Source organism: Gigantopelta aegis, unplaced genomic scaffold, assembly GCF_016097555.1.
Source record: "Gigantopelta aegis isolate Gae_Host unplaced genomic scaffold, Gae_host_genome ctg3125_pilon_pilon:::debris, whole genome shotgun sequence".
Lineage (NCBI taxonomy): Eukaryota > Metazoa > Mollusca > Gastropoda > Neomphalida > Peltospiridae > Gigantopelta > Gigantopelta aegis.
In genome coordinates, this window is record NW_024533187.1 from 10,585 (window position 1) to 36,769 (window position 26,185).

Consider the following 26,185-nt stretch of genomic DNA (forward strand, 5'->3'; position numbering starts at 1 on the left):
AGATATTTGTTTTGAATTGAATAATAGAATAAATAGCACAGGCAAATTTATTTATTTGTAACATTTCTACAGTTGTGTAACAATGTTCAATATACATATTTGTTTAGTCTTTTATATTAAACTCACGTTTATATTAGGGCCATATTATGGTATGATACAGGGCTCAAACGTAATGATAGCAATTGCTGTCGTTGAGATATAAATGTCCCCATATACATACACATGCACACACATACAGAGAGCCCACTGACCCTTCACTTTCAATATGTTTCCATTCTACTACCGACAGCACATGCATACATGATCTGCAAGTATATAACATTTGTACATTTGAAATATGTCAGTCATGTTTATTTTTCTGCAAAGGTCAGGTTTTTTCAAGGGCTCACCCTGTACATTGTTAAATTAGCCAATTGCTAATTTTTATACAAAATGGCTACAAAACGGAGTCTTTGGCTAGTAAACATTCAAAAATTGTCACGGGCTCAAAATTGCTGTTTCACCCATGACATTTTATTTTAATTGTCATTGTAATGGTATAGAAATTCTGCAGTTCGAGCCATGTCATAGCTAAAAACATGTCCTACGTGGGTGATGGTGGTAGTACTACTAGTAGGATGGGAAAGAATAGTCTTCAAACATTATGACCTAAAACTTAGTTTATGGCATTTGAGATGTACATATTTAAAAAAAAAAGATTACAGTACGTATGGCTCTGCTACATAAAATAATATGCATATTTTCAATTCTGAAATATTCTTCTGTAACTGTAGTATAGTTAGTAAATATGTATATACAACACTATACTGAATTATATTAATTAATATTGTTTATCATGGTGTACACATCACATACTGTAAGATTTTATCTTCTTTCAGTTTGAGTTTGGAAATATCCATGAGGAAGGGGCAGAAGGCAAGTGAGGGAATGTGATTACGATACATGCCATTCGATATGAGGACTATAACAGGTCTATGAGGCAAGCAGAATATAGACAGCTGATCTTATGACAGTTCGGACAAAGGAGATAGAAGGGTCATTGCGAGTTGTTGTGTTTAAAGATAAGAAATACATACCCTGACCCCAACGGAACGCATAATGGGTATACGCCAGCAAGAATGGTGTAAACGTTTTTTCTGTTAACCATTAAAAAATTCTTTATTAAGTACTTGGCTTGTTTTGGGGGTTTTTCAAATTTTACCATGGCGTTTTGTTGAATTTGAACACTGCTACCTGAATAATGAAGCCACTTGCAGAAAATTAGTGTAAATGGTGTATGGAGATGAGGCATAGCTTAAATTAATTTTTGTTTAAAATGTCAAATTGCCATAAAGTATACACATGCAAAGATATAGTCAATGATCCACTTTCTGCTCCCCCCCCCCCCCCGTGTTCGCAAGATTGTCTTCAGTATTTGGACCCAAAGCGAGATTTCTGTCCTGCAACAATTTTTAATGTTGGTCGAAGAACAATAGGTGCAATTGTGGAGGTGATTCTTTTCAAATCCGTCTCCAACATCTCCACTCTGCTTCTCATTGTTTTGTTCTCCATGTAGAGTCATTGTCATCATGTCTGGGATGTACTTGTATTCTGTTTCCACTTTTTTGAGCCACACACACCAATGCTTACTGTGTTTCGAGTATGCCCTCTGGTACCTGAAACGATCACAACATTTATATATACACAGACTGACAATATCGTGCTCTGTAATGTAAAATTTACCTTATTTTAACTATACAAATCATCCCCAAATTTTAAATGTATGTGATTATTTGTGAATAAGCTGTACATTGTTGCAACTGAAATGTATTTCAAACACATACATAACATATATATAATTATTTGTGAAGGTGGACGGGTGGAACCTGTAGTCTTGTTGATACTGTTTGGTAAAAACGTTAAAAATGTTAAATACATGCAAATTGTTTACAAATAATAATAATAAATTTCCCATCATTAACCTTTAATGATGGGGAAAAGGTTAATGATGGGAAATGTAATATTATTATTTGTAAACAATTTGCATGTATTTAACATATTTAACGTTTTTCTAATAAAAAAATTTTTTTAATTTAAAGTTTGTTTTGTTTAACCACACCTCTGGAGCACATTGATTAATTAATCATCGGCTGTTGGATGTCCAACATTTGTAGTCATCAGAGGAAGAGATCTTTTATACGCACTTTCCCGCAGACAGTAAAAACACATACCATGGCCTTTGTCCAGTTGTGGTGCACTGATCGGAATGAGAACAAAAATCAGCTGAATGGATCCACCGAGGTGGTTTGATCCTGTGATGCAAGCGCCTCAAGCGAGCACTCAACTGACTGAGCTAAATCCCGCCCCAACAGCAAATGTTACTACTAAAGTAAATTATTGAACAATATTCCAAGAAGACTCAATACTGACGGTTTTACCTCCATTTGCCATTTTTGGTTTTCACATATGGCCAACTGAGATGTTTCTGGTAATAAATCAATAGCTGCCAAGTAACTGCGGGCTTGGAATGAAGGATAACTGAAAAAGAAAGGTTGTGAGCAAATAATTATTACAATTTGTTTCATAATACATGCACCGAATCCTTCTGTTTCTTTGATTTAACATTCTAATTGAAACTGGTTTGAAATAATATAACTTTCAAAATAGCAGTTTACTATTGTAATCTACATATTTCTCCAGAATGTTTACTGCCTGTAGCATTTCTATTGTTTGTTCCAAACCTACAATATGGGTTTGGCTTATACTTTGCATGCATTCGTGATTCTGAATGGGTATCACAATTTCAGACAGTTGTACTACTCTAACACTCTAGTTAACCATGACCACTAATGTTATCACATCTGGATTTTGTCCATAACTCACATTCATCTCTGATTGTGTTTTGTTTACATACCTGTAAACAAATCGTTTTGCATTTTGCAATATACACGAGGATGTCATTGTTCGGTGTTTCCAGGTCTGTCAAATGAAACTGAAATTATTTCCAAAAAACTAAAATTGAATCAATAGACCTATTTGATGTTGACTTGTGCTCATGGAGGCTGGGAGTGACTAGTAGGTACAATTTAAGCTTATGAACATTTTTATTACGTACCCTCAAATTATTGTCTAACAGAAAGCCTGATCACCAAGGCCAATTAAATGCATAAGTTTATCAATTTAATTTATATAAACAATGTAACATAATTTCAAATATGTATGCAAACTATTAAACATATACCATTATGTGCAATTGAAACAAATATCCATTACAAAATGCAACTAAAAAAAGAAAGACAAAAATCATTGTTAGGAGAATTGAGCACTGCAAACAATATTGCAATATTAATGAGAGAAATACTTTCAATCATTGATAATCAGAAAAATAGTTGTATATTTTACCAGAAAGCATGTTGTAAAACAAACAAAAAAATAATAATACAAATTGTTAATAAAAAGACTTGGGACAAAAAACATTTGGTACGAAATTGGTCACAACAATAACACCCGTAATGCTTTTTAGAAGCACTTTATATTTGTAAAGCCTAAATTGTGTGACAGTATGATAGCTGCTAAGCTGGTTTTCAAAAAAAAACATTCAAGCAAGACGAACAGCTTACCTGTCTGTTTCAATTTATTTTTGGACTGTCCTTCTTAAATGCTCCAAATTATATTAATATTCGACATTTCTTTGTGAGACCATGAATTGCGCTTTCGACAGTTTTCCCACTTCTTGGATACTCCCTTTGTCCATTGGCTTGTAACTTTTTTTTTCTTTTCTTTTTTAAATTCTATTAACTTTTTTGCTAATAGCTATTTTCAAAATTCTGCCCTTTTTCAACACCCCCCCCCCCCCCCCCCCCCCCCCCATCCCCATCCCGAGTCAGGCCACCGATCTTATCTAATTTCTTTTTGGCCACCCAATCTAATCTAGCGACCAAATTTAATGAGTAGCATTTTCTTTATTAATTATATTAATTAGAGATGAGCATCAAAATTTTAAAGGCCCACTATTTAATTTTTGGATGTAAATTTCAAAATTGTCCCCTTAATTTTTTTCTGTCCCGGGACAAGCCTCTGGCTATCCAGAGACAGGCCCCGGGACGGACATGCTCGAAACACTAGTGGTATATGAGCATGTAAAAATTATTCGCACTCGCACTCGGTAACTAATTTTACTCAGGTAAGCCTGGTGGTAGAGTGATTGTGTGAGTGAAAGGTATGTTTCAGCGGGCTTGGCGGCGCATACATCTGGCAGTGTTTGCGCCTCCCGCCTGCTGTTACCGTATTTTTTCTTTTATAATGTATATAATTTTTATTTTGTTTTAATAATTTAGAAGACAGGAAGGTCGACCACATGTAGATGGCGTCGCCTCTCTTCCTGACTTCTTCTACTATAACTATGGCCCTTTTAACTTATATTAATTAATAAATGTAATGTTGTTAACTCTTCCTCTTAGAAATCTTAATCCTTTACCTTTTTTATTATATATGCTAATATCTTCTTTAAAAAAAAATCGAAATAGGTTTTAATAGGCTATTAACTTGATCGACCAACTATTAATATAATAAAAAAAAGATAGCCTGGCCGATACTCAGGGACGTCCGTTAAACGATTTAGTGGTTACCCGGATGACCTGCTTATAATATATAGCAATGACTTTGTCATCCGTATAGTAGGTGACGCATCCGCTCGGATGTTACGCGCACGAATGCTTGAGGAACGCTCTGTGGACACCTCCGGAATTGACTTCAACTTTAACATCCCGACAACCAAAAAGTTGGCAAAGATTTCCGCTTTAATACCACAACAATCCTATGTTTGACGTCAAATACCTTTACATCGATCATTTTCGAGTTAACTGAATAAAAGAAATTCAGATATTAATCACTAATACACACACTACAGAAAGAAACCCGACAGCACCCACATTCAGCTAAGCTTCGGCAAACTCCGGACAACAGAATTCTAAGTTCGCCAACCTATATCGTGACGATGGTCACATGATCGTCCACTCAGCCATTCCGTCTTCCAAGGGCCGTCTCAAAACGACAAGTGCCCGACAATCACCAACAAAAGTTTGTTTTGTGTAACGACACCACTGCAGCACATTGATTCATTAATCATCGGCTATTGGATGTCAAATATTTGGTAATTTTATCACTGTGTTAGAGAGGAAACCATTTGCCAACTCTTCCATGTTGTAACGTCGCTTGGTATGGGACGGCCCCTGTAACTGTTGCACAAGGCGGAATAGGTCACCGAGCTTTGTAATTCTTGCGACGGAGTGTCACGAAGCGTAGCTGAATGTGGGTGCTGTCGGATTTCTTTCTGTAGTATGTGTATTAGTGATTAATATGTGGATTTTTTTAAATCAGTTAACTCGAAAATGATCGATGTAAAGGTACCAGGCGCGGCACCGTATAAAAATAGTAGTATGACTCGAGGTTGTCAGACTGTCCTTTCAAATTCACCAGCTTCCCCTATATTAGATAGCCATAGTTTAAATGTGTTAGTATGTTTGCCTTTTATTTCTTTTCGCAGGGAATATACCGGGGGGGGGGGGGGGGGGGGGGCGTGTTATCTGCCATGGTTACTGTGACGGTACATTCTCTTAAATTTGTTTCGCCTGTGGCGATTTTAATTGTGTTAGAGGGCCGTGTGCAGTTTATTGCCCGTAGCCCAGGTGGGCAACTTGTTACGTAATACTTCGCGCGATCGGACATTCCAATATGCACTTAGTCCAGCTGTGGAGGCCATGTGGCGAGTAATTACGTAATATCTCCGGTAGTGCTGTTTATGGCCAGGAGATTGCTCGCGGTTGGCGACAGCCAGACTGACGATCAGAGAGAAATATACCGACTCTAGTAGAGTTAGAATAAGAGATGATACGTGAGGTACCGCCTTGTACCCCCAGGCAAAATCCTGAATTATAATAAATAGCTAGAATTTAGAGATATCTAGGAGAACGAAAAGGACGGCTCCAGGGAACGTAGTCCGTTTGGACTTTGGTAAATATCATTTCTGCTCTGTGTATAACCTTGATGTGATTGATGTGACTTTAAATATTTTAATACTGTATTATACCAATATTCTTTAGACAGTGTCTTCGGTCATCTGACGAAGTAAATCGTAGACTTTTTGTTCTAACATTATACGAGTATTTGGTAATATAAAGCTTAGCCAGTCATCCTAGACGACCTGGGTAAACTGTAGGTTATTGTCTTTATTGTGATAAGTATTAATTCTGTGTTACAAGGTTACTGAATGAGTAGTTAGGGTTAATTAAAAATTAACCCGTTAGGAATAGAGCTGTAATTCCTTTATTAATTAAGTCCCCCTGGAAGCGTTTCTAAATTATCACACGTTACTGAACGAGTAGTAAGGGTTAATTAAAAATTAACCAGTTAGGAATGGTGTTGTAATTCCTTTATTAATTAACTTCTCCTGGAAGCGTTTCTCAATTATCACACGTGTGGGTGTGGTGTAACGGTGAAGTGATTCGCATATTGTGTAACTAGACACCTAGAGATTAACTAATTAAGTGATCAGTTCTGGGTTGTTATTATTGCTGTTATTAATGAACTACTACGGCTGTACATTTGTCAGCGTAGATTAATACAGATTCCAAAGTGTATTGTGTTTTTGTTGTGTTTCTAGAGAACTAACGTGCTATATTAATATATACTTTATGTAAGATCGTATCTCTGATCATACCTAGAGACGAGCCATACTAGGGTTTAACAGCCTGTTACAGAGAGATCTAATAGATATACAGTTAGGAGAAATATTTTGATAATCGTGTTTTATTCAGTTACGGGAATTATAGAATCCCCGTGACAGTTACAAACAAATATTTCTCATGAGTGACGGCTAGTATAAACAAATCTGGACATACAGCTGCACTTCACCGAACATGCTGATAATATATCATGTGATGACAATCAAGTCAATAAATAGGTATAGGCCTTTGTACATTGTTGAATCAATACCTATCACGGGTAGCTACCTCTCTACGCCGAACACGTTTATAAATACACTTTGAAAACGATCGAATGCTTTGATCGAATGTGTATGTCTCAGTATGGATACCTCGTTTGGACTACTTGGTAAGTATGTATTATCTGCCAATTCCTATATCTGGCTCAGTTTCCTTTTTTTTTTATTGTATTTTGTTTTATTGTAGAGTTGTGTATAATCGGGCTATGTTCTAAATACACACAAATATTACGTCTGTTAGAACATAAACGAAAGCACTAGTCTGTTAATCTGTCTTAAATGTTATTTGATAAATCCACTAATCTGTCAGTTTGTATTAAACCATACATGACAAAACCACCAGACTGTCAATCTGTATTAAATCATATGAGACACAAACATTAATCTGGTAGTCTATATCAAATCATATGTGATTAAAAACTCTAGTCTGCCAGTCTGTATTAAATCATATGAGATACAAACACTAATCTGGTAGTCTATATCAAATCAAATGTGATTAAAAACTCTAGTCTGTCAGTCTTTATTAAATCATATGAGATACAAACACTAATCTGGTAGTCTACATCAAATCAAATGTGATTAAAAACTCTAGTCTGCCAATCTGTATTAAATCATATGAGATACAAAGACTAATCTGGTAGTCTACATCAAATCATGTGATTAAAAACTCTAGTCTGTCAGTCTGTATTAAATCATATGAGATACAAACACTAATCTCGTAGTCTATATCAAATCATATGTGATTAAAAACTCTAGTCTGTCAGTCTTTATTAAATCATATGAGATACAAACACTAATCTGGTAGTCTATATCAAATCAAATATGATTAAAAACTCTAGTCTGTCAGTCTTTATTAAATCATATGAGACACAAACACTAATCTGGTAGTCTATATCAAATCATATGGGATTAAAAACTCTAGTCTGTTAGTTTTTATTAAATCATATGCGATATAAATACTAGTCTGTTATTAGTCTGTATTAATTTAATAACCATATGTAAGGGGGGGGGGGGGGGGGGGCAGTAATAATCTTAGTGGTGTAGAGGGAGCAGATTGACTACCTTCACCCTCAAATATGAATATAGTAAATATGTATTAATATAAATAAGAAAGACGAGGTTCAGGATCTGAAGGGCTTTAATAATAGGGTTAATTAATTATAAGTAAATTAGAACACTGGGGTTTCCATATAGGATAATTTATCCCCAGGATCTATAAATCAATATACAAGTAGTGTATATCCCACAGGTATAGCCCTAATATTTAACAAAATAGAAAACAGTTATATAAATACATGTTCAACAAAAGTGTAGGCTAAGCAATTAAATAGCATTAGTAACCAAGCTTCATCTATCAAACCAAATACACATAATCATTAATATCAACACTCTTCCACAATATCATTAAACCATGGCTTCGAGAAGAAGTAACATGAATAAGACATTTGTAATCATCCTCAACCCATATAAACACTTAATAAGAACTGTCACTCTATTATTAGAAATGCATTTTTACTGTAATATTATCCTGATAAACATGTTTTCCTATTCTAATTATGTAAATTTGTATACGTTTCTTCTCTAGTGTACATGTATATCCTTCACATTAAAACAAAGTCAGAAAACCATTCCCCCACAAAGACAAACACATTACCAAAGGTTATTCAGCTTAAGTCAATTAATTTCAAGCTGAGACCAATGTTTATGTTGCAGCTGAGGATTTACCAGATATTGGTGTCGAACTGGTCGTCTGCTAAAGGAATGACCCCAGTCATTCTGACCATTTCCCAAAATTCCAAGTGCTTTGTTCTCTTAGAGTTAGAGCTGTTGGTGCTAATTAGGACACACACCATAATCCCCTACTGAGAGAGAGAGAGGCTAAATACCAACTGTTCCCTTGCAATAATCGTTTACATGTGTGATCATTTGGTGATAAAATATATTTTGCTCACTAACTCAGCTCTTTCCTTTCAATACTAACAATGTCTTTAATATATAAACATTTATAATAATCAAACCATTAACCTCGTTAATGAATACATATGTATGCAATATTCTAATATTAATTATTCAAATAAGTACAGAGATGAGCCTTTTACTAAAAAGGGAACCTCTGTTTAAAAGCATACTAAATATGTGTCCACTAAATTCAGGTTTTGTACTGTCTACTTGGACATTCGTTTATAAAAATGACTGATCACATATGTACCATTTAAGTACAAATTATGAAAATTATAATATACATATCTGTAAAAGTATAATATGAATGAACAAACTAATGATGCCAGTATCACTTACCCCACACGACCAGAGTCCAAACCTGAACAAAAACAAGCAATTATCAGTCGCGTTTTACAGATAAATAAATGAAAGCAATAAGGCATTAATTGGATCTTTTTAAGATTCCCTCTCACCAAGAGTTAATATAAATTGCTAAAGCAGCGGTTTATCTCTTTTGAGCTAACATATTTAATAAAACGGCGCCAACATATTTAATGTCAAATAAAAGCTCCCAAACTATACAGTGCAAGAAAATGTCGATAATTATGATACATCATGATATGGAACCTTATGACATCTTTGTTCTTTCTTTCTTAAGCATTATGGCAACAGTACTAACAGGAAATAAAATGATCACTTACTAATCATTAATATACTTTCGGGAGAGAAACCAACTTTATAAAATACTATAACTATGCATTCAATCTTATAAAAATTATCAATAGCTTGATTCCTAAATAGCAAATATACTTCCTTGTAACTAAATGTAATACGATGCTTACCTTAAGATGGCTCGAGTAACTCGGTGTTGATTGCTCGGTGACCAGAGTGGAATGCCTTGTGTGAAATCCACACCAAGAACAAAGAACTTTGGCCCTTTTCCACATATGGTCATGTCACATGACCACGAAAGCTGTCCCCTCTGGCACCAGCCTTCCAAACATAATAATGTAAGCCCTTAGAGAGTGGTTGGTTGTGTTCTTTTTATAGAAAGGGAGGAAATATACATGCAGTAAATGAAACAATGATAGTGCATTTCCACCACCATATGAAGCAGGCAAATCCCTACCTTCAAGATATAAGAAATAATACACCATATATATTTCACTATCCTACATGATAAAATGATAAAAACACTAGTATGTCAGTCTGTATTAAATCATACGTAACACCAACATTAGTCTGTTAGTCTATATTAAATCATATGTGATTAAAAACTAGTCTCTCAGTCTGTATTAAATCTTATATGACAAAAACTCTAGACTGTCAGTCTGTATTAAACCATACTTCAGCTATCTGGATTGTCTGTCCAGGACAGTGGTTTAGTAGTTAATTGGTATTAGTGGCTACCGAGCGAGAAGTCGGTATAGTGGCCTTACACTCTTTGTATTAAACCATACTTCAGCTATCTGGACTGTCTGACCAGGACAGTGGTTTAGTAGTTAATTGGTATTAGTGGCTACCGAGCGAGAAGTCGATGTAGTGGCCTTACATCTACTCATGGGCATCACCACATTCATTAATTGTTCATTAACAAATTATCGTTATATTGTGCCATTTTCCATACATACCCCTTAGAATACAATTTGCTTAATAAGAAAAATTAACAAGTCACCGGCCGCCGTCTTCTTATTGTCGCTGATATGCATTCCTTCTTGTAGGGTGTATACTATCAAATCAAACCCCATAGACGACAATAGTAACAAATGTAGCTAAAACTGTTACCTGGTGATGGTGCGGAAGTAGTTAATGACTACCAGATGGCACGATAGCGTGGGTTTAATCGTTTTGACGTGTGTGACAACCAGATGTGAGTCAACGGGGAGTGGAAAATTCAAGATAGCGTGGGGACACTATGGATGGCGTGGGGTGTGACGTCACATCCGAGACATGGCTTATCCCACATTATGATCGGCCTCATTGGTGTAGTAGTGGTAGGTACTGGGTTCGTATCCGCGTATCAACGGGTATTCAGACGTTTCACTAACCTCCCACTGTCCTGGACAGGTAGCCCCACGGTTTAAGTGCGCGCATGCGTGCGAGCGTGTGTCCAGGATAGTGTGCTTAAACCTTAATGAACTATTGGACTAGTGTTAGACCGGAGAATCTCTCTCACGCCTCCACTGTCCCCAACTGTCCTAAATAGCTCTAGATAGCTTAACTGCGTGTGTCCAGGATAGCGTGTTTAAACCTTAATGGATTATTGGATTAGTGTTAGACCAGATAATCTCAACAACTAAGCACTATCCCCACTGTCCTAAACAGCCCTAGGTAACTGTGTGTGTGTGTGTTCCCAGGATAGCGTGATTGAATAGAGGTACGGAAAATAAATATAAACAGTGTTCCATGTGCCAAATGACCGAATATCTGCGGTATTTAAGGGATGTCGACACAAAGAAACGTGTCGCGAATGGATAATTTAATCTCTTTGATGTACGTTTTTATGTGAACGTCTGTCGCGCACACGCTGAGGGTGTTTATTTATATCATTGAGCAATCTGTCGTTAGTAACTGTGATCTGGTGTGGAAACTGGCTGAAAACAAAAACGGATATCTGTGGTTCCCCGAGACCATTGGCTTGTTTAATGAAAGAGGTTATACGCTTATTGAAAGTTGCAATCAGAATTTAGATAATGATAATGTACCTTAATAATAGTGGCTATAATATTTTTATTAATATCAGCAGGCCCGTGAAGTTTTGTATGTACCTTTGCCTGCATGGGGGACACAAACCCTGAAACGGACAACCCCTGTTGTCCAGCTCTTTCTCAAAGCATATTGGTTTAAACAGACACACCCTCTAAATCAGGCCGGAGTACACCCATTTTACACAAAAAGCACTACTTTTGCATGGGCCGGAATTACCACAAACAAGTCTTTAATGTCAACAAGTTACACATGTTTACAAACTACATGCTATCCCCTGTCACTTCAGTCAAACAGTTGCAACTTCATAGCTGTCTGCCATGAAATAATCACAGTCAAACAGCAGACTACTTGCGCGGTCAGATTTTCGGGTTCCAAGAGTCCGGACAACCAAATGGGAAGATAACTGTAATCCGAGGCCACACATGCTTAATCCATTAACTCGGCGAAAGGCAGACTAGCAAGAGCTTAACGAGTATCACGTGTCAATCAAAGGGAAATAACTGCATTAAAAACAAAAGTGTTCGCATTACGACTCCAAGAGTTCTCCCCCTTACCATATACGTTTAAGTCAATATATATATATTATTATTTTTTTTTTTATTATTATTTTTTTTTTTTTTTGCTATTAGTCCACGTTATATATTATTAGAATATTTATAGATCAAGAAAATAACTACACAGAGTACTTCCCTAGAGTATTAGCCCTGACCGTTTAATATAAATTTTACCAAATGGGTAACTACAGTAGTCAATCTAGGATCGATCCCCGTCGGTGGTCCAATAGGCTATAGCCAACTAGTGCAACTGGTATGTCAAGGGTCATGGTATGTGCCATCCTGTGCACACGTCCCTTGCTACTATAAAGTAGTGGGTAGCGGTAGAGACTGACATCCAATCACAAATCTAGTCATGAAGTAAAACACACAAAAAACAAACGCAGTGGTTTGGTTTTTTCATTTTATTTCTAAATGACAAATCACAAACTACACATATATAAAATGGACACACACTGGGTTACATCTAGAGGCCTTACGGGTGACAACTACACATATATAAAATGGACACACATTGGGTTACATCGAGAGGCCCTAAGGGCTACATGTGAATAATATGAGTGTTCATTTCTCTTCATCTTCGTCCTCATCAACAACAGTATCATCATCATCGGTATCGTCGTCGTCTAGTTCGTCCAAATGTTCGCCGATCCAGGAACGATACTGATTTAATTTAGAATGAAACTGAGGTCTGAGATATCTGTCGTGATTCACAGACTGTAGAATTTTCCTCGTGTTGGGGCCTTTGTCAAAGTAATGCATATATGTCAGGAAGCGAGAGTACGTGTCTTTAAATAACTTCCATTGTAAAGTCTTCATGTTTCTTTCGATGGCATCTTGGGACATGTTTTTTTCTTCATAGCGTTTCCTCTTGCTTTCAAGATAGTCACAATTGATGTCGAATTCACGCTCGATCATAAGACGAATGCCTTCATTTTCCAGATCGGGCGACGGCTCTTCATTTCCCTCCTCGCACGTTTTCACGTGTCAATGCAAGTCACTCCCCTCTTTAAAGACCAGACCACACGTATCGCAAGACTGCATACTCTTGACTTTTTTCAAATAGGGCTCTACCTCATCTTCTTCTTCGTCGTCACTTTCGAAGGCGGGTATGCCTGGTAGTTTTCTCTTGAATGCGTTTCTTTGCATGATTTGCACATAGAGCTCTTTCTTCGATGGTGGTTGAAACTCTTCTGAGATATTTGCCGTTACGCTCGTGCTTATATACCATCCGGACAGCCCCGTCTCTAAACCATTAGGTCGAAGGCACCAATTTTCGGGCGTGGTCTGTTTCGAGTCCACCAAGAGATGTCCGTAGGGCACTGTGGGTAGCTTCCTCAAACCGTTGCATCAAATGACGAGTATTTCCAGGATACCTCTGCTGTGCCAAGGTTAGGACTTGTTGTTTGTCGATGGGGCTGTTGAATAGTGCCAAGTAATGACAGTTTCTTCTCTGCGTCGGGTCCTTGCTGTTATAGAGGTTCTGGTTGATGGCAATCACAGAGAGGTTTCTGTGGTGACTTCCTTCCATGAACAGATCGGTGATGCGAGGGTCTTTTCCATCTATAGACATCAGGTCGTCCAACACGATGAGATTTCTGACTCTGGGATCCAAATAACGATCCTTTTCCAAATTCTCGGGTATGCCTTGAACAAATTTCACTTGAGCAACCATTTTGATCGTATCATAGAGGGGTTGCCATCGTTTGTAGAGCCAGCTGATGCGTTGAGGAGGTGGGTGGATTTTACCATCCTGTAGCAGTTTGTACAACAAAAATGTTTTTCCACACGACGTGGGTCCCGACACAATCATGGTGAACGGATGTAACAGTCTTAGGGGCTGCTGCTGTTGCTGTTGCTGCTGCTGCTGCTGCTGCTGGGAAGGCTTATTTTCGGATTCCAAGAGTCCATGTTTATTTCGTACGTGCCGAGTTAGGTCGTGGGTCCAAACATTTTTTTTCTCACAAATGTGACACTGATTCATGATGTTGACTGTTGAAGTATTCGACGTAAACTGGCGATGTTGAAACTGCCATGCCCCCTTTTATAGTCTTCTCAGAAATGCTTGAGCCGTTTTTGCCCAGTCTGCTCTCGTCGTTTCTGTTCCATGCCACTCTGTTCTCGTTTCCATTTCTGCTCGGCCTTGGCTTGCTCTACCACCTGTTGAGTTGGGGAGACCATGACGACTTTAGGTGTTGGGGACTTGTTCTGTTCCTCTTTTTCTTTTTTCCACGTGGGATCGTAGAGTTGTAGACATCGATCCACACTGTACATCATTTGACTTTTCCCACCACGTTGCACTGGCAAATGTGGCTGAAGTTGGCCTTGGGCTTGCAAGGCCACAGGACCACACTCAGAGCCACACGCAGGGCCACAGGACCACACTCAGGGCGACACACAGGGTCACACTCAGAGCCACATGCAAGGCCACAGGACCACACTCAGTGCCACACTCAGGGTCACACTCAGAGCCACACACAGGTCCGTACACACACACAGGGTCACCCTTACATTAATAACAAACAAAACGTGTTATTCACATGTTTATTTTACAAAACGAAAAGTAGCACACCCATGAAATACGTGTTTAATGTCTGAACACATTGTTAATGTAGTGACATCTCGGGGACAGTCTGTAATGTTCCATCACTGGATCGTCCATCTTCTGCCATCTGTAGGTGCGTAGTCCACAACAGTAACAGACGACGGCAGTGTGGTCTCCCGTATAGAAGAAACCGGCCTTGACGAGTTCCCTCGGCCTCTGTCTCATCTGGAGAGGCCACCGACCAAATGTGTAGAGTCGTCTGTAGAATCCTCTCATTTTGGGACGATGGCAGAACAAGTAATGTCTCGAAAGACCATCCCATTCGTCATCGGCGTCATAGGCATCATCATCATCGTACGGAGCCGAGTCTGTTTTATATTCTCGAGCAGCATCTGTCTGATCCATTGTTTCTTCGTCCATGGGTTCACGAGTATCCATGGGTGCTTCAACCACGATTTCACCGGGTTCACGTGCAGCGTCTGTTTGATCCGTGAAATGTTCTGGTTTGGTAGCCACTCTATTACATTGGATTGTGTGTCTTTCAGAACATTTGCATACCAAGACATCGTCACCGCTGCTACAACTACTGCAACTACTGCTGTCCATTTTAGAATATCCCGATGCCATCTCTGGAGCACACATCTTCACTCTACAGTGGACGACTGATGAATGACGAACAGTCCTAAATCTAAGGTTTATATATGTCCAAACACGTCGTGGGTTTTTCCCGTGACGTCACCAAGCATGTCTGGACACGTCTAATATCTCGGGTTGCATTCCGAACACTCTGTGGCACCCATCAGATTCTGATCATCTTCTCGTAAGTTGCACGGTATGACGTCTCTCAGTTCCGGCACAAAGTCGTAGATAGTGTCAAAGCATTTCTGGAGCTCTTTCCACTGTTTGGCAGTCAGTCGAACGCCGCGACGTAGTCTGGGAGCTAACAGAGATTTGTCTTACATCTCGAGTACGAAAGGTTTGAGAGCTAAAATCGTTAGTTAGTGAGATGGGGACCTCCAAATGACCATTCTTAAGTTTTCCAACTGGTGCATTAAGTAGGGGACGTTTTTGTTTTTTTCCGTCTTGGAACTAATTTTATACAAAATTTTATATTGCAATTAGTTTCAGGTATACTTAGTAATTCACCTGAAGCATAATCCCGAATGTTTTCAAATTCTTTTTAAATCACTGGCATGATTTTGCAAGTAAGGTTTTGATTGGTCAAATGAAAGGTCAACTGGACATGAGCTCCAACTGGCTGCTGTAATAGTGGAGCTAATTTTAATTAGATTGATATAAGATCATCTATCTATCTATATATATATATATATATATATATATGGGACTGGGATATGGAGGTGGACTGCGAAAGAACTTGAAAAATAGGACTTTCCAGATCGGGAAAGGAAAGGAGGCAATTGGTGGGGTGGGGGGGGGGGGGGGGGTGTTACTTTTTCTTCTTGATATCACTTAAAAATGTATCTGTTTGTCTGTCTGTCTATCCATCTATCTATATATATTTTTTTTTATTATTATTGTTTGTGTTGACTGATTGATTGATTGGTTGGTGGGTTGTGTGGATGTTTGGGGTTTTTAATGGATTTTTTATTTTGTAATTTTTAGTGGTTTTTCTTGAATTCGGTTTTTTTTTTGGGGGGGGGGTTTTGGGGGGGGGGGGGGGGGGGGGTGGGAGGGGAGGGCAGGGAGTTTGTTTTGTTTTGAATATACACTATGTAGTTGCATTCATTGGCATCCAACACCGATTAATAAACTCTGAATAGGATACATTGCATTTCTTTTAATTCATTGCACACACACACATATATATATATACACACACACACACACACACACATATATATATATACACACACACATATATATATACATATACACACACGCACACATCAGTCCTTGGCTTTTGAAAAACAAAGGCAAGTGGAAAATCGCACACCTCAAAACGTTTAGGTGAGTGAAACATCGCACTCATCAAAATGCTAAGGCGAGTGAAAACCAAGCGTTATTAATTTATGAAGTAATTGGTACATGTAAATGCTGAGACATGTTGCACAAATTAACCAATAACCCAATAATGTTTTCTTCTAATTTTATGTTGTTTGATTCATTAGTGTAGTCTAACTTTAGTAGTCTGGCTATAATTTATTTAAAAGTAGTACTATAGAAATATAATTATGACATGTATACACTGATGCAGACAATTTGATTTTTTAATTACAATACGTACTATTCAGATAATTTGATGCACACAATTATATATACCTTTTCAGTGTTAGATGGTTTGATGAACATGCAGCTAAACATATATAGGAATCAACTTGTCTTGAATTTCATTATTATGTACAACGAATATGATTAGGATAGTTGGGATGGGAAAAACCCACTGGTTCCGATGACGTGGTTCATGAACTACGACCCAAGCATCTCAGGTGTGCACTACCGACTCATATTATTAAAACATTTTTTAAAATAACTCGTGAAACGTAGGCCTACAATTACATCAATTGGTAGTGTTGGTTGGGACATTGACATTCACGTGGCATTTTTAATTCAACAATTATGCAACCAGTCTCCCTCCATCAACATTTTGTAACATGCCATTTGATCTACCGCTACAACTTACAAACGGCTCTGACAGCGTTAGGTCATTGATCTAGAACGGCCTCAATGTTATTGCTAAAAAAATCAAATACAAACTCTGACAAAATCTGTCATTACAAAGGATTTTATTTCAAAAGTGGGATGCCATAATAAATATAATAACCCCCCCCCCCCCCCCCCCCCACAATTTTAGACATCATCATAAATGCGTAATTAGTTGTCATGGTCTGTGACTTTCTAACAAATGAAACAAACATTAAATAGTCGGCAATGATCATTGATTACTGTTACTATAGTGTGTACATATATAAATAACATATGCACATTCATTAACCTCTGGCTGAAATACAAATATTTAAATGAAGTTTATTTGATTTTTTTTAAACAAAATAAAAAAATAAAAAAAAGAGAAAAGAGAAAAATAATAGACGTAAAAAAAAAAAACCCCACCTATGCTTATTCCTACATATTTCTTTCTTCTTCTTTTTTTTTTTTTTTTAAAAGTATAAAATTACACGATTGCCATTTTCGTAAGCTTAGTAGGCTAACAGTTATGAACTAATCGACACAATTTTACCAACTTCTCTGATTTCCGTGACGAGTTCATTTGTGTAGGCTATTTAATTCATTCCCTTTTCTCTTTTTGTCATAACTATATGAACAGTATAAATGAGTTATTGTTATCAGACATTGTGATATATTACTTTACAAAGGTGAACTGTTTCTAATTAATAATAAACAAAATAGGCAAAGAAGTTTTGATCAGATTAGTATGTCTTCGAAGATGTCTATTAAACCTGTGCTTTCCGATTTGTATAGCAAAGATATGTACCAGTCATATATTAAAATCTTGCATGGACGCTACCGTTCTCGCAACATTTTTTTCTGGTATTATTAAACGGATCTTTCTATCAGCTACATAAGGTAAATAGTGGCAATAGATATACACTATTTTACACGCGATGTTTGTTAAGTGTAACGTGCGTTATTTTTCACACTCGCCAGATTGAAATTATGTGCGCTGTACAAGAGTGATCGCACCCGCGCACCTTAAAAGGCAAGGTCTACAAAAGTTGTATTTTGTTGGTCAATATTGAGATTTTTTTTTAAATATTGAATTTTAATGAGTTTCTCAATTATTGCAATTGGAAGGAAGATCTAAATATAATGAATATATCACTACTAGATGTAACTAAACACTTTAAATAAATAGTATACAGTTTTTAACAAGATTAAGTACTCTAATAATACATTTCAGCTACATTTATGTAAATTACACACTTCAGTCATTTTTCAAAAATGGTTTTTATCTTGTCAAGTTTATTGCAGAAAATGTTAACGTCAAAAAGGTTAACATTTGGCTTGTGACTTTCACCATACCTCTGACACATTTCTAATAAGGTACCACGAATTCAGTCACAATATCTTTAATAAGCCTCGAATTATCATATCTAAAATGCAATAGTTTACAAATACAGATTTTATTTATTTTTTCAAAATATTTGAATTTAAATTTAATATTTCATTAAAAATGAAGTAAAATCTAATGACTGATTTGTTTTTCTTTAAATATTTCAAAATCTTTCCAAGACAACACTGTGTAGATAGTGTAGTCTCCAAGACACTGGCACATGATTACACTTGTTAACAGTTATCACTGGAAACTGAAAAATATGGTGCATTTGGTAGGATTTATATCAGCATTTTGTGCCAAAATCTTCATTTTCAAAGTTATTGTCAACATATTATGGTGTATACCTAAGTAACATCTTTAGAGCATATTCATATTAATATGATTGTTGTCTTAGGACAATAAAATACAACAAAACATACTTATTAAGTATCATTAAAATATTATTACATTTCTGTTAAACAATCTATTTGGCAATCAAACCACGGTTGTTGGTAAACAGTAACGTTGAAGGGCGGAACCAGAATATTATATTGGGAAGGTGTTCAACCCAAAGTACAAGTAAATCACTCGTGGTGTATCAATATCGTTAATACATTTGTCGTAGGCTAGAATTGTATTATGACATTTGCTCTCTTTGGGAAGTAACACACATCCCAAGGACCTATTCTGGATTCGCTCCTAACATCTGACATTCATTAAAACAATATGTAAACCATATAGTGAGCATATAAGTAATTAGTGAATATTTTGTGTTAATTTAATAAAGTACAAATCGTCAGACATCGTGAAAAAGAAACATAAATATAAGGTAGATATGAAAACAAAGCATGTGTCTATACTAATGAAAAAATATATTGTTAGCTAAATAAAAACTCCTTAAAAAAGCTAATAAAAAATGCTAATTCAGATATTATGTTTTATACTCGAAAATAAATTATATTCGAAAATAAATTTTACATGACCAAACATGACTAGGCCTGGCACTTATAAAATGTTCACAGTCAATGCCATACATATATTATGCATGTGACGTTATTAAATATTTGAGTCTAGACTAAAGTTTTATAGAATAAACTATTTAAATCAAATTAAATATAATTTGTTTTTGTGTTTAGTGATCGATGCCCTAAAGACTAATGGATTACACTTATAAAATTCAAACATACATTCAATTAATCATGGCCAAGTCATATTAAAAGTAATACCCCAGGTATAAACATATAACTTTATATTAAAACAATATGCAAGTTTTAAATTATAATAGTATGACATATGCTATGTATTAAAACCAATGTGCAAGATAGAGTAATATGTATGCTATATGTACAAATAATAAAGCAAAACTATACATATGTAATACAAAAACTATGTATTAAATGTTAGACAATGTTCTAATATGTAACGTTTATATTGTATTACAAATAACGGAATACATTATTCAGGGTTTAAGAGAAACACATATTATTTTGTTAACAATTTAGAAAATTGTGAAAAACGTGTAGCTATGTTAGGTTGTTGTCTTAGGAAAACAAAATGCAAGAAAACACAAATAAGTATAATTTATCATAAAGAATACTATTACCTTTCCGACAAACGATCGATTGGACAATCAAACCCTAATGATTATAAATGTGTGTAAACATAAAAGATATAAATTCTGGGACGGATCCACAATTTGGTTATTTGGAAGGTGCACAATACAAAGCATACGCGGGATGTCAATATCGATAAGAAAGTCATTGCAGGCTGGAGTTGTATTAAGGAATTTGTTGTATTTGAGAAGTGATGCACACCCCAAGAACCCATTCTGGATTCGATCCTAACATTTTGCAATCAGTAATAATAATGTGTAAACTATATAATGTGCATATAAGTAATTAGTAAATATTTTACATTCATTTAAGTAATGTACAAAAAGTCAAACATTGTGAAAAATAAACAAATATAAGGTACATATGAAAACAAAGCGTGTCTTTATGAACGAAAAGCCACTTTAATCTGTAAAAAATATTGTTAGCTAAATGTAAATAAAGGCTTGTTAAAAATGTTAATTCTAAAATTAGGTTTTGTTAAATTTATCATCAATACAATTACACATACATGTATATTCATCAAATTCAGTTTCGTCTTTGACAGTTTATAGCTAATGACAACGGTACATAGGTGGTGGAAGTGGTATAACAAAAGGGCACTGTGCCGAATATCTTTATATAGATAATACAACGTGAGTTGCCATTAGATACCATTTATCTTCTTCTTCTTTAAAATACAATTATTGTCCCCAGAACATAGAATGACAGTGTCAGAGTTTGACACAATTTATCGTATGACTTATTTCAAACTATCTAATGAGCGAAAATTATTTGGGTACTATTTTAAACACCAAATTATTGGATAAATGTCAATGGTATCTAAGGGACATAAAATAATTGCTGACATATCCAAGAAAAACAGGTTTAAAATAAATTTAGTGTTTTCTCCAACTATGCGTGACAGAGAAATAATTTTCAAGTTCACTTACAATTATATGTCAAAGAGAAATCGATGTGGATCGTGCTTATTTCAATGGCTGCGGCGATCAGATGATCACCTAGAAGCAGGCAATAGTATGCCTTTATATCTATAACACACATGTATGCTATTGACATGATATCAGTATATCATAAATGGCTCATTTTGTTCTCCACGAAGGGTGCGTGAGAAAAGTCAGTAATGATTTGGCTTTATTGTACCTTTTATGACATAAATGTATTAATACGTGTTATAACATCTGATTTTTTTATATGTGCATGTGTATGTTCCATCATATATTATCTCTTTTGCCACTTATGCTATGTTAAACATCTATTCTTTTCATAAATATAATATATCGATCACACACACACGCACGCACGCACACACATACAAACACGCACGCACGCACACGCACACCGTATGTATAATTCATCAAAACATAACAATAATTTGAAACGTGTATTTTTCTACTGTTATATACCTAAACGTGTTTTCACACTATGTAAAGCAACAATAAAGTCATTAAAAACATGCAAAGTACTATATATGCATAAAATGACATCATCAAACATTTTTAAAAGTAAAAACTGTACTAGTTTGTGCAGAAAGTTCTACTGAAAGCCGTCAGTTGGAATGTTCTTGTTGTCTGTTGTTAAAGTGCTGGATTCTCACATGCTGGTCCATGGTTCGAATCCTATCGGAGGACAATGTCTAACTATTATCCATTACGTTCTGTGAAAACAGATATATTATTAAGTGATCATGAAAGTAAAGTGTCTTGCCTAACCATGATACATGTCACCAACACAGTCTATAATTAGGAAATGTTTTCTTCATTAAAACGTGCCTGAATCTTAATTGGATATAGGCATGCTAATATGCTATCCTACCCTATCCTATCCTATCCTATCCTATCCTATCCTATTTTCACTATATTAACTAACACGTATGTACACAGCCGAAGGGTACAAAAGAATCAGATTTAACATTAGTCACTGACGGCCAAGTATTATTTCATAAAATAACCTGATTAGAAAACGTTTAGTATATACCATAACACTAACCACAACTAAACATAGCCAATGCTTTGTTTAACACCGACTTGTGAAATACTGGTTTATTTATATAAGTATATCTAGTCTGGACCACTGATTCACATCTATGGCTACATTGTATAGTCATTAAAACACCTGCTATAGTTTCAAAGAGACATTCCTGAGTTTGCTGCAATTTTTAAGGCAATTACATATCAAATATATTTTTCTGCATAAAATATTAATGACTGTATATTAAACGTGTTTTTGATCGTTCTAATATCTGTAGTAGAATAAATTTAATTTTATTTCCTAATAAAAAAAAAAATTGTACGTATGAAATTATTTGAAGAAAAAGTCCAGTTTGGGCTTCTTACAAATATTAAGACGACCAGAACACATTGAATGAACAGACACTGATATTCTAAACAAGAAAATATATTTAATATGTAAGTTTAATCATAGAAATAATTTATTAGTTGAAAACATCTTACAATGCAGCAAACTCGGGAATGTCTCTTTAACCGCGTTCAATATTTCTGAATGTGCTTATGATCGCTCTAATATTTGTAGTATCTAGAGGTGGGTTTTTTTTTTTTATATCTTCTAAAAAATAGTCTCTGTAATGTTTTGACATCTCCTTTAATTATTTGTTATGTTTCTGTATATCTTTCAGTTATCTGTGATATAGAGGATATTTCACGTTTTTGTCAAATATGATTTATATCTCATCGAGTGAAGTTTGCAATCATATCTCATATGAAATTTTCTATTTATTATATAACTTTTGGCAATTTATCTTTATTTTTAAAATGCCAGCAGCAAAATAGTTCCGTCTTTCTTACAGTGAAGATAATACTTTCTACAGTGATGATAACACATTTAATAGTGAAATAGTGAAATGTTCACTCTAAAATGTGTTATCGTCACTGATAACATTTTTTTCACTGATATTTTAAGATATTTCACTAAATGTTATATAATAAGTGTTTATATCTCGCTCAGTTATCTGTGTTGTTCCCTTATCATTCACTACAGACGGTTTAGTTAATAATGAGATGAGTCGCAAAAACACTTCCCAGCTCACAGCTTCATCATACTGATCAGAGTAGCGTGAGAAGCGTGATTTGAAGTCTTGTTCCATTTCTGTGAAACAATTGTCAAAATCTTTTTTAAATTTAGCCAATGAAATCTCAAAATTGTCCATGCAAATGTCTGTGCAATGTCATTGAAGTGGCATTTATTATCGCAGTCGGCCAAATAGGTATCTGCTAAAAGCAGCATACTCTGAGAAAATATAGAAAGATTTTCCAGCATTTCACAAACTATATAGATGAAACGGTGCCTGGCTGGAAAAATCACCTAATGTGTTAACTGTCATACCTTTTGGAGAGTTATAAACAGTTAAAATGTTCGTCAAATCAAGCTGAGAGATCCACGCTTGGCAGTCTGACATCTCCACATCGGTGGTGATATTTTCCCAACCAGCTACTATTATTACTTTTCTCTCTAGTTCAAGAAACTGAGAACTTGCACAAATAATAACTTTATTTCTATTTCCCAGGAAAATATCCTCATCACCACTTTCTCTACACCCTTGAGCTTCAAACTTTTTTTGTACTGTTTTGCTGTCTCCAAGAAGACAATAGTTGAATGGTATTCCAAATTTATCAGATATTTGATCAATTGCTTCAATATCCATGTTGGTAATAAAGCTGTAATGGGGAAGAAGAATGTCTATATCTGACGAAGCTAACAGGCCGTGGGGTTCAATCAGATCTTTCAACTCGTTTGTCAGTGTATTGTTAGCTATTTTAGCATACGTGGCTTCTGTACATGCCTCTTCAGTTTGTCCACATGGATCTGACCCTTGTATAGGAACAGCTTGAGAACCAAGCATTTCACGATTTTTCTTTATTAGTTTCATCTGTACAAAGACATCAATGATCTCTTTCCAGCATTGCTCACATCTCCAAATAGTGCTTCCATTAAACATGCTGTCATTTGCATGGGGTATGTTTTCTTCAAATTGTCCATGGGATAAATGATCTATGACATGAAAACCTTTTGATTTCACAACGTCATACAGGAAATCTTCATCTAATTTGTCACAAACAGATGTTACTGTCTCAGGTGACCGTAATTCCTTAGTAAGCTGTTTGACAGAGAACTCTTTGACGTCAGGGAGACATCTTCCTACCAACCAACAGAGTTTGTTGTTTTTCCCCCAGTAATTTACGATATAAGAAAGTGCAAAAATATGGCAGCCATCAACAAATATGTTGTACTGTTCAATGGAATCCAGTGTGTGAAGTGTTCTGTAATCTGTGATATAATGAACCAGTGTTTTCTGTTCTTCAGTCATGTCAGCTTTAACACATGCAACAAGGTGCATCAATTGTTTTGTTGATCTTCCACATACCATTAATACAGATTCACCATCCTGTACCATCTGCCTGGCTTTTAGAATCAGAAGAATTGTTTTTCCTGTACCAAAGCTGCCTTGGATGTACACCTTTCTCTCGGTTGAGCGTAGAATCTCAACCTGCACTGGGGTGAGAATGATTCTCGTGTTCTAATAGCTTTCCTCAACAATAGTATCTCCAAATGTTCTTATTTTCTCAGTGGACACCAGACTGACATATCGTCCTATAACTTGGTTGTACTGATCTGCATCACGGAAACCATGCTTCGTGCTGATGATACGTTTCCACCATTCTAGGAAACGCTCTTTTTTCTCATTTTCATGATTTGTGTTAATTTTAATCTCATCTCGAAAAAGACATATATCTAATGCATTCTCTCCCAATTTGTCTTGCAGAAGCTTCACCGTGGTCGTGAGAGTTGATATATATTTTTTACTTATATTGGGCAAAGCCAACACTTTGGTTACTGGAATGTTTATGTCTAGGTCTTTCATGATGTGTTTAAACATTTCAACATCCTTGTCCAGCTGGCTAAGCCCCTCTTCCACACGTTTCCTAATAGTTTTGTTGTAGTTATCACGCTTTTTCTTAGTTTCTCCGCGTTTACCTTCTTCAACTGATTTCACTTGTATGAACACTACTCCATGCTGAAGAAGAAGAAGAAGAATATCGTGTTCGCCTGCTATCTTGGTGGAAATATCAATTTTGGGATACAGATCTGTTTTCAAATAATATTCAAAGTAACAGTTAGATATTAAAAACATTAGCTGTTCATCACCATATGTGAGGTTTATATCTTCAATAGCATCACATACTTGTGATTCTGCGTATTCTCCTTTCTGGGTACTGTATTCCTCGTCTGGCTTTGTGTTTTTGGTCTTTACTATTTTGAGCTTATCAATTGTGCATGTCTTTTTGTCACAATCTTCAACAGCTTTTTCTCTAAAATGACTTGTATTTATCTCCATTTTTAGTAGATCTGATTCTTTTCCCATATTGGATACCTGTAAGTTAATAGAAAAATAATTTTAAATGCATGCACAGTAACATATAGGAGAGAGAGAGAGAGAGAGAGAGAGAAGAGAGAGAGAGAGAGAGAGAGAGAGAGAGAGAGAGAGAGAGAGAGAGAGAGAGAGAGAGTGAGTGTGTGTGTGTGTGTGTTTTCGGTCTTTTTGACTACTATTTTGAGCTTAACAATTATGCGTGTAACTGTATATCTTTTTGTCACAATCTTCGACAGCTTTTTCTCTAATTGACTTGTATTTATCTCCATCTGTTCGTATCTGAATATCCAAGACCTTTTTAGTAGTACCTTGATCTGATTCTTTGCCCATATTGGATACCTGTAAGTTAACAGAAAAATAATTTAAAATGCATGCACAGTGACATATAGGAGAGAGAGAGAGAGAGAGAGAGAGAGAGAGAGAGAGAGAGAGAGAGAGAGAGGGAG

General features: G+C 35.9%; 1 protein-coding gene across 1 annotated transcript; it reads right to left on the reverse strand.

Moving 5' to 3' along the window:
- Positions 1–855: 855 nt before the first annotated feature.
- Positions 856–9,867, reverse strand: LOC121391936 (the record flags this gene model as incomplete). The annotated part of the gene is made up of 5 exons (XM_041523384.1): positions 9,763–9,867; positions 9,278–9,299; positions 2,418–2,517; positions 1,398–1,655; positions 856–972 (listed from the first exon to the last, which is right to left on the reverse strand). Coding segments are annotated over exons 1-5 (602 nt in total), but the record flags the coding sequence as incomplete, so codon positions are not given.
- Positions 9,868–26,185: the final 16,318 nt, after the last annotated feature.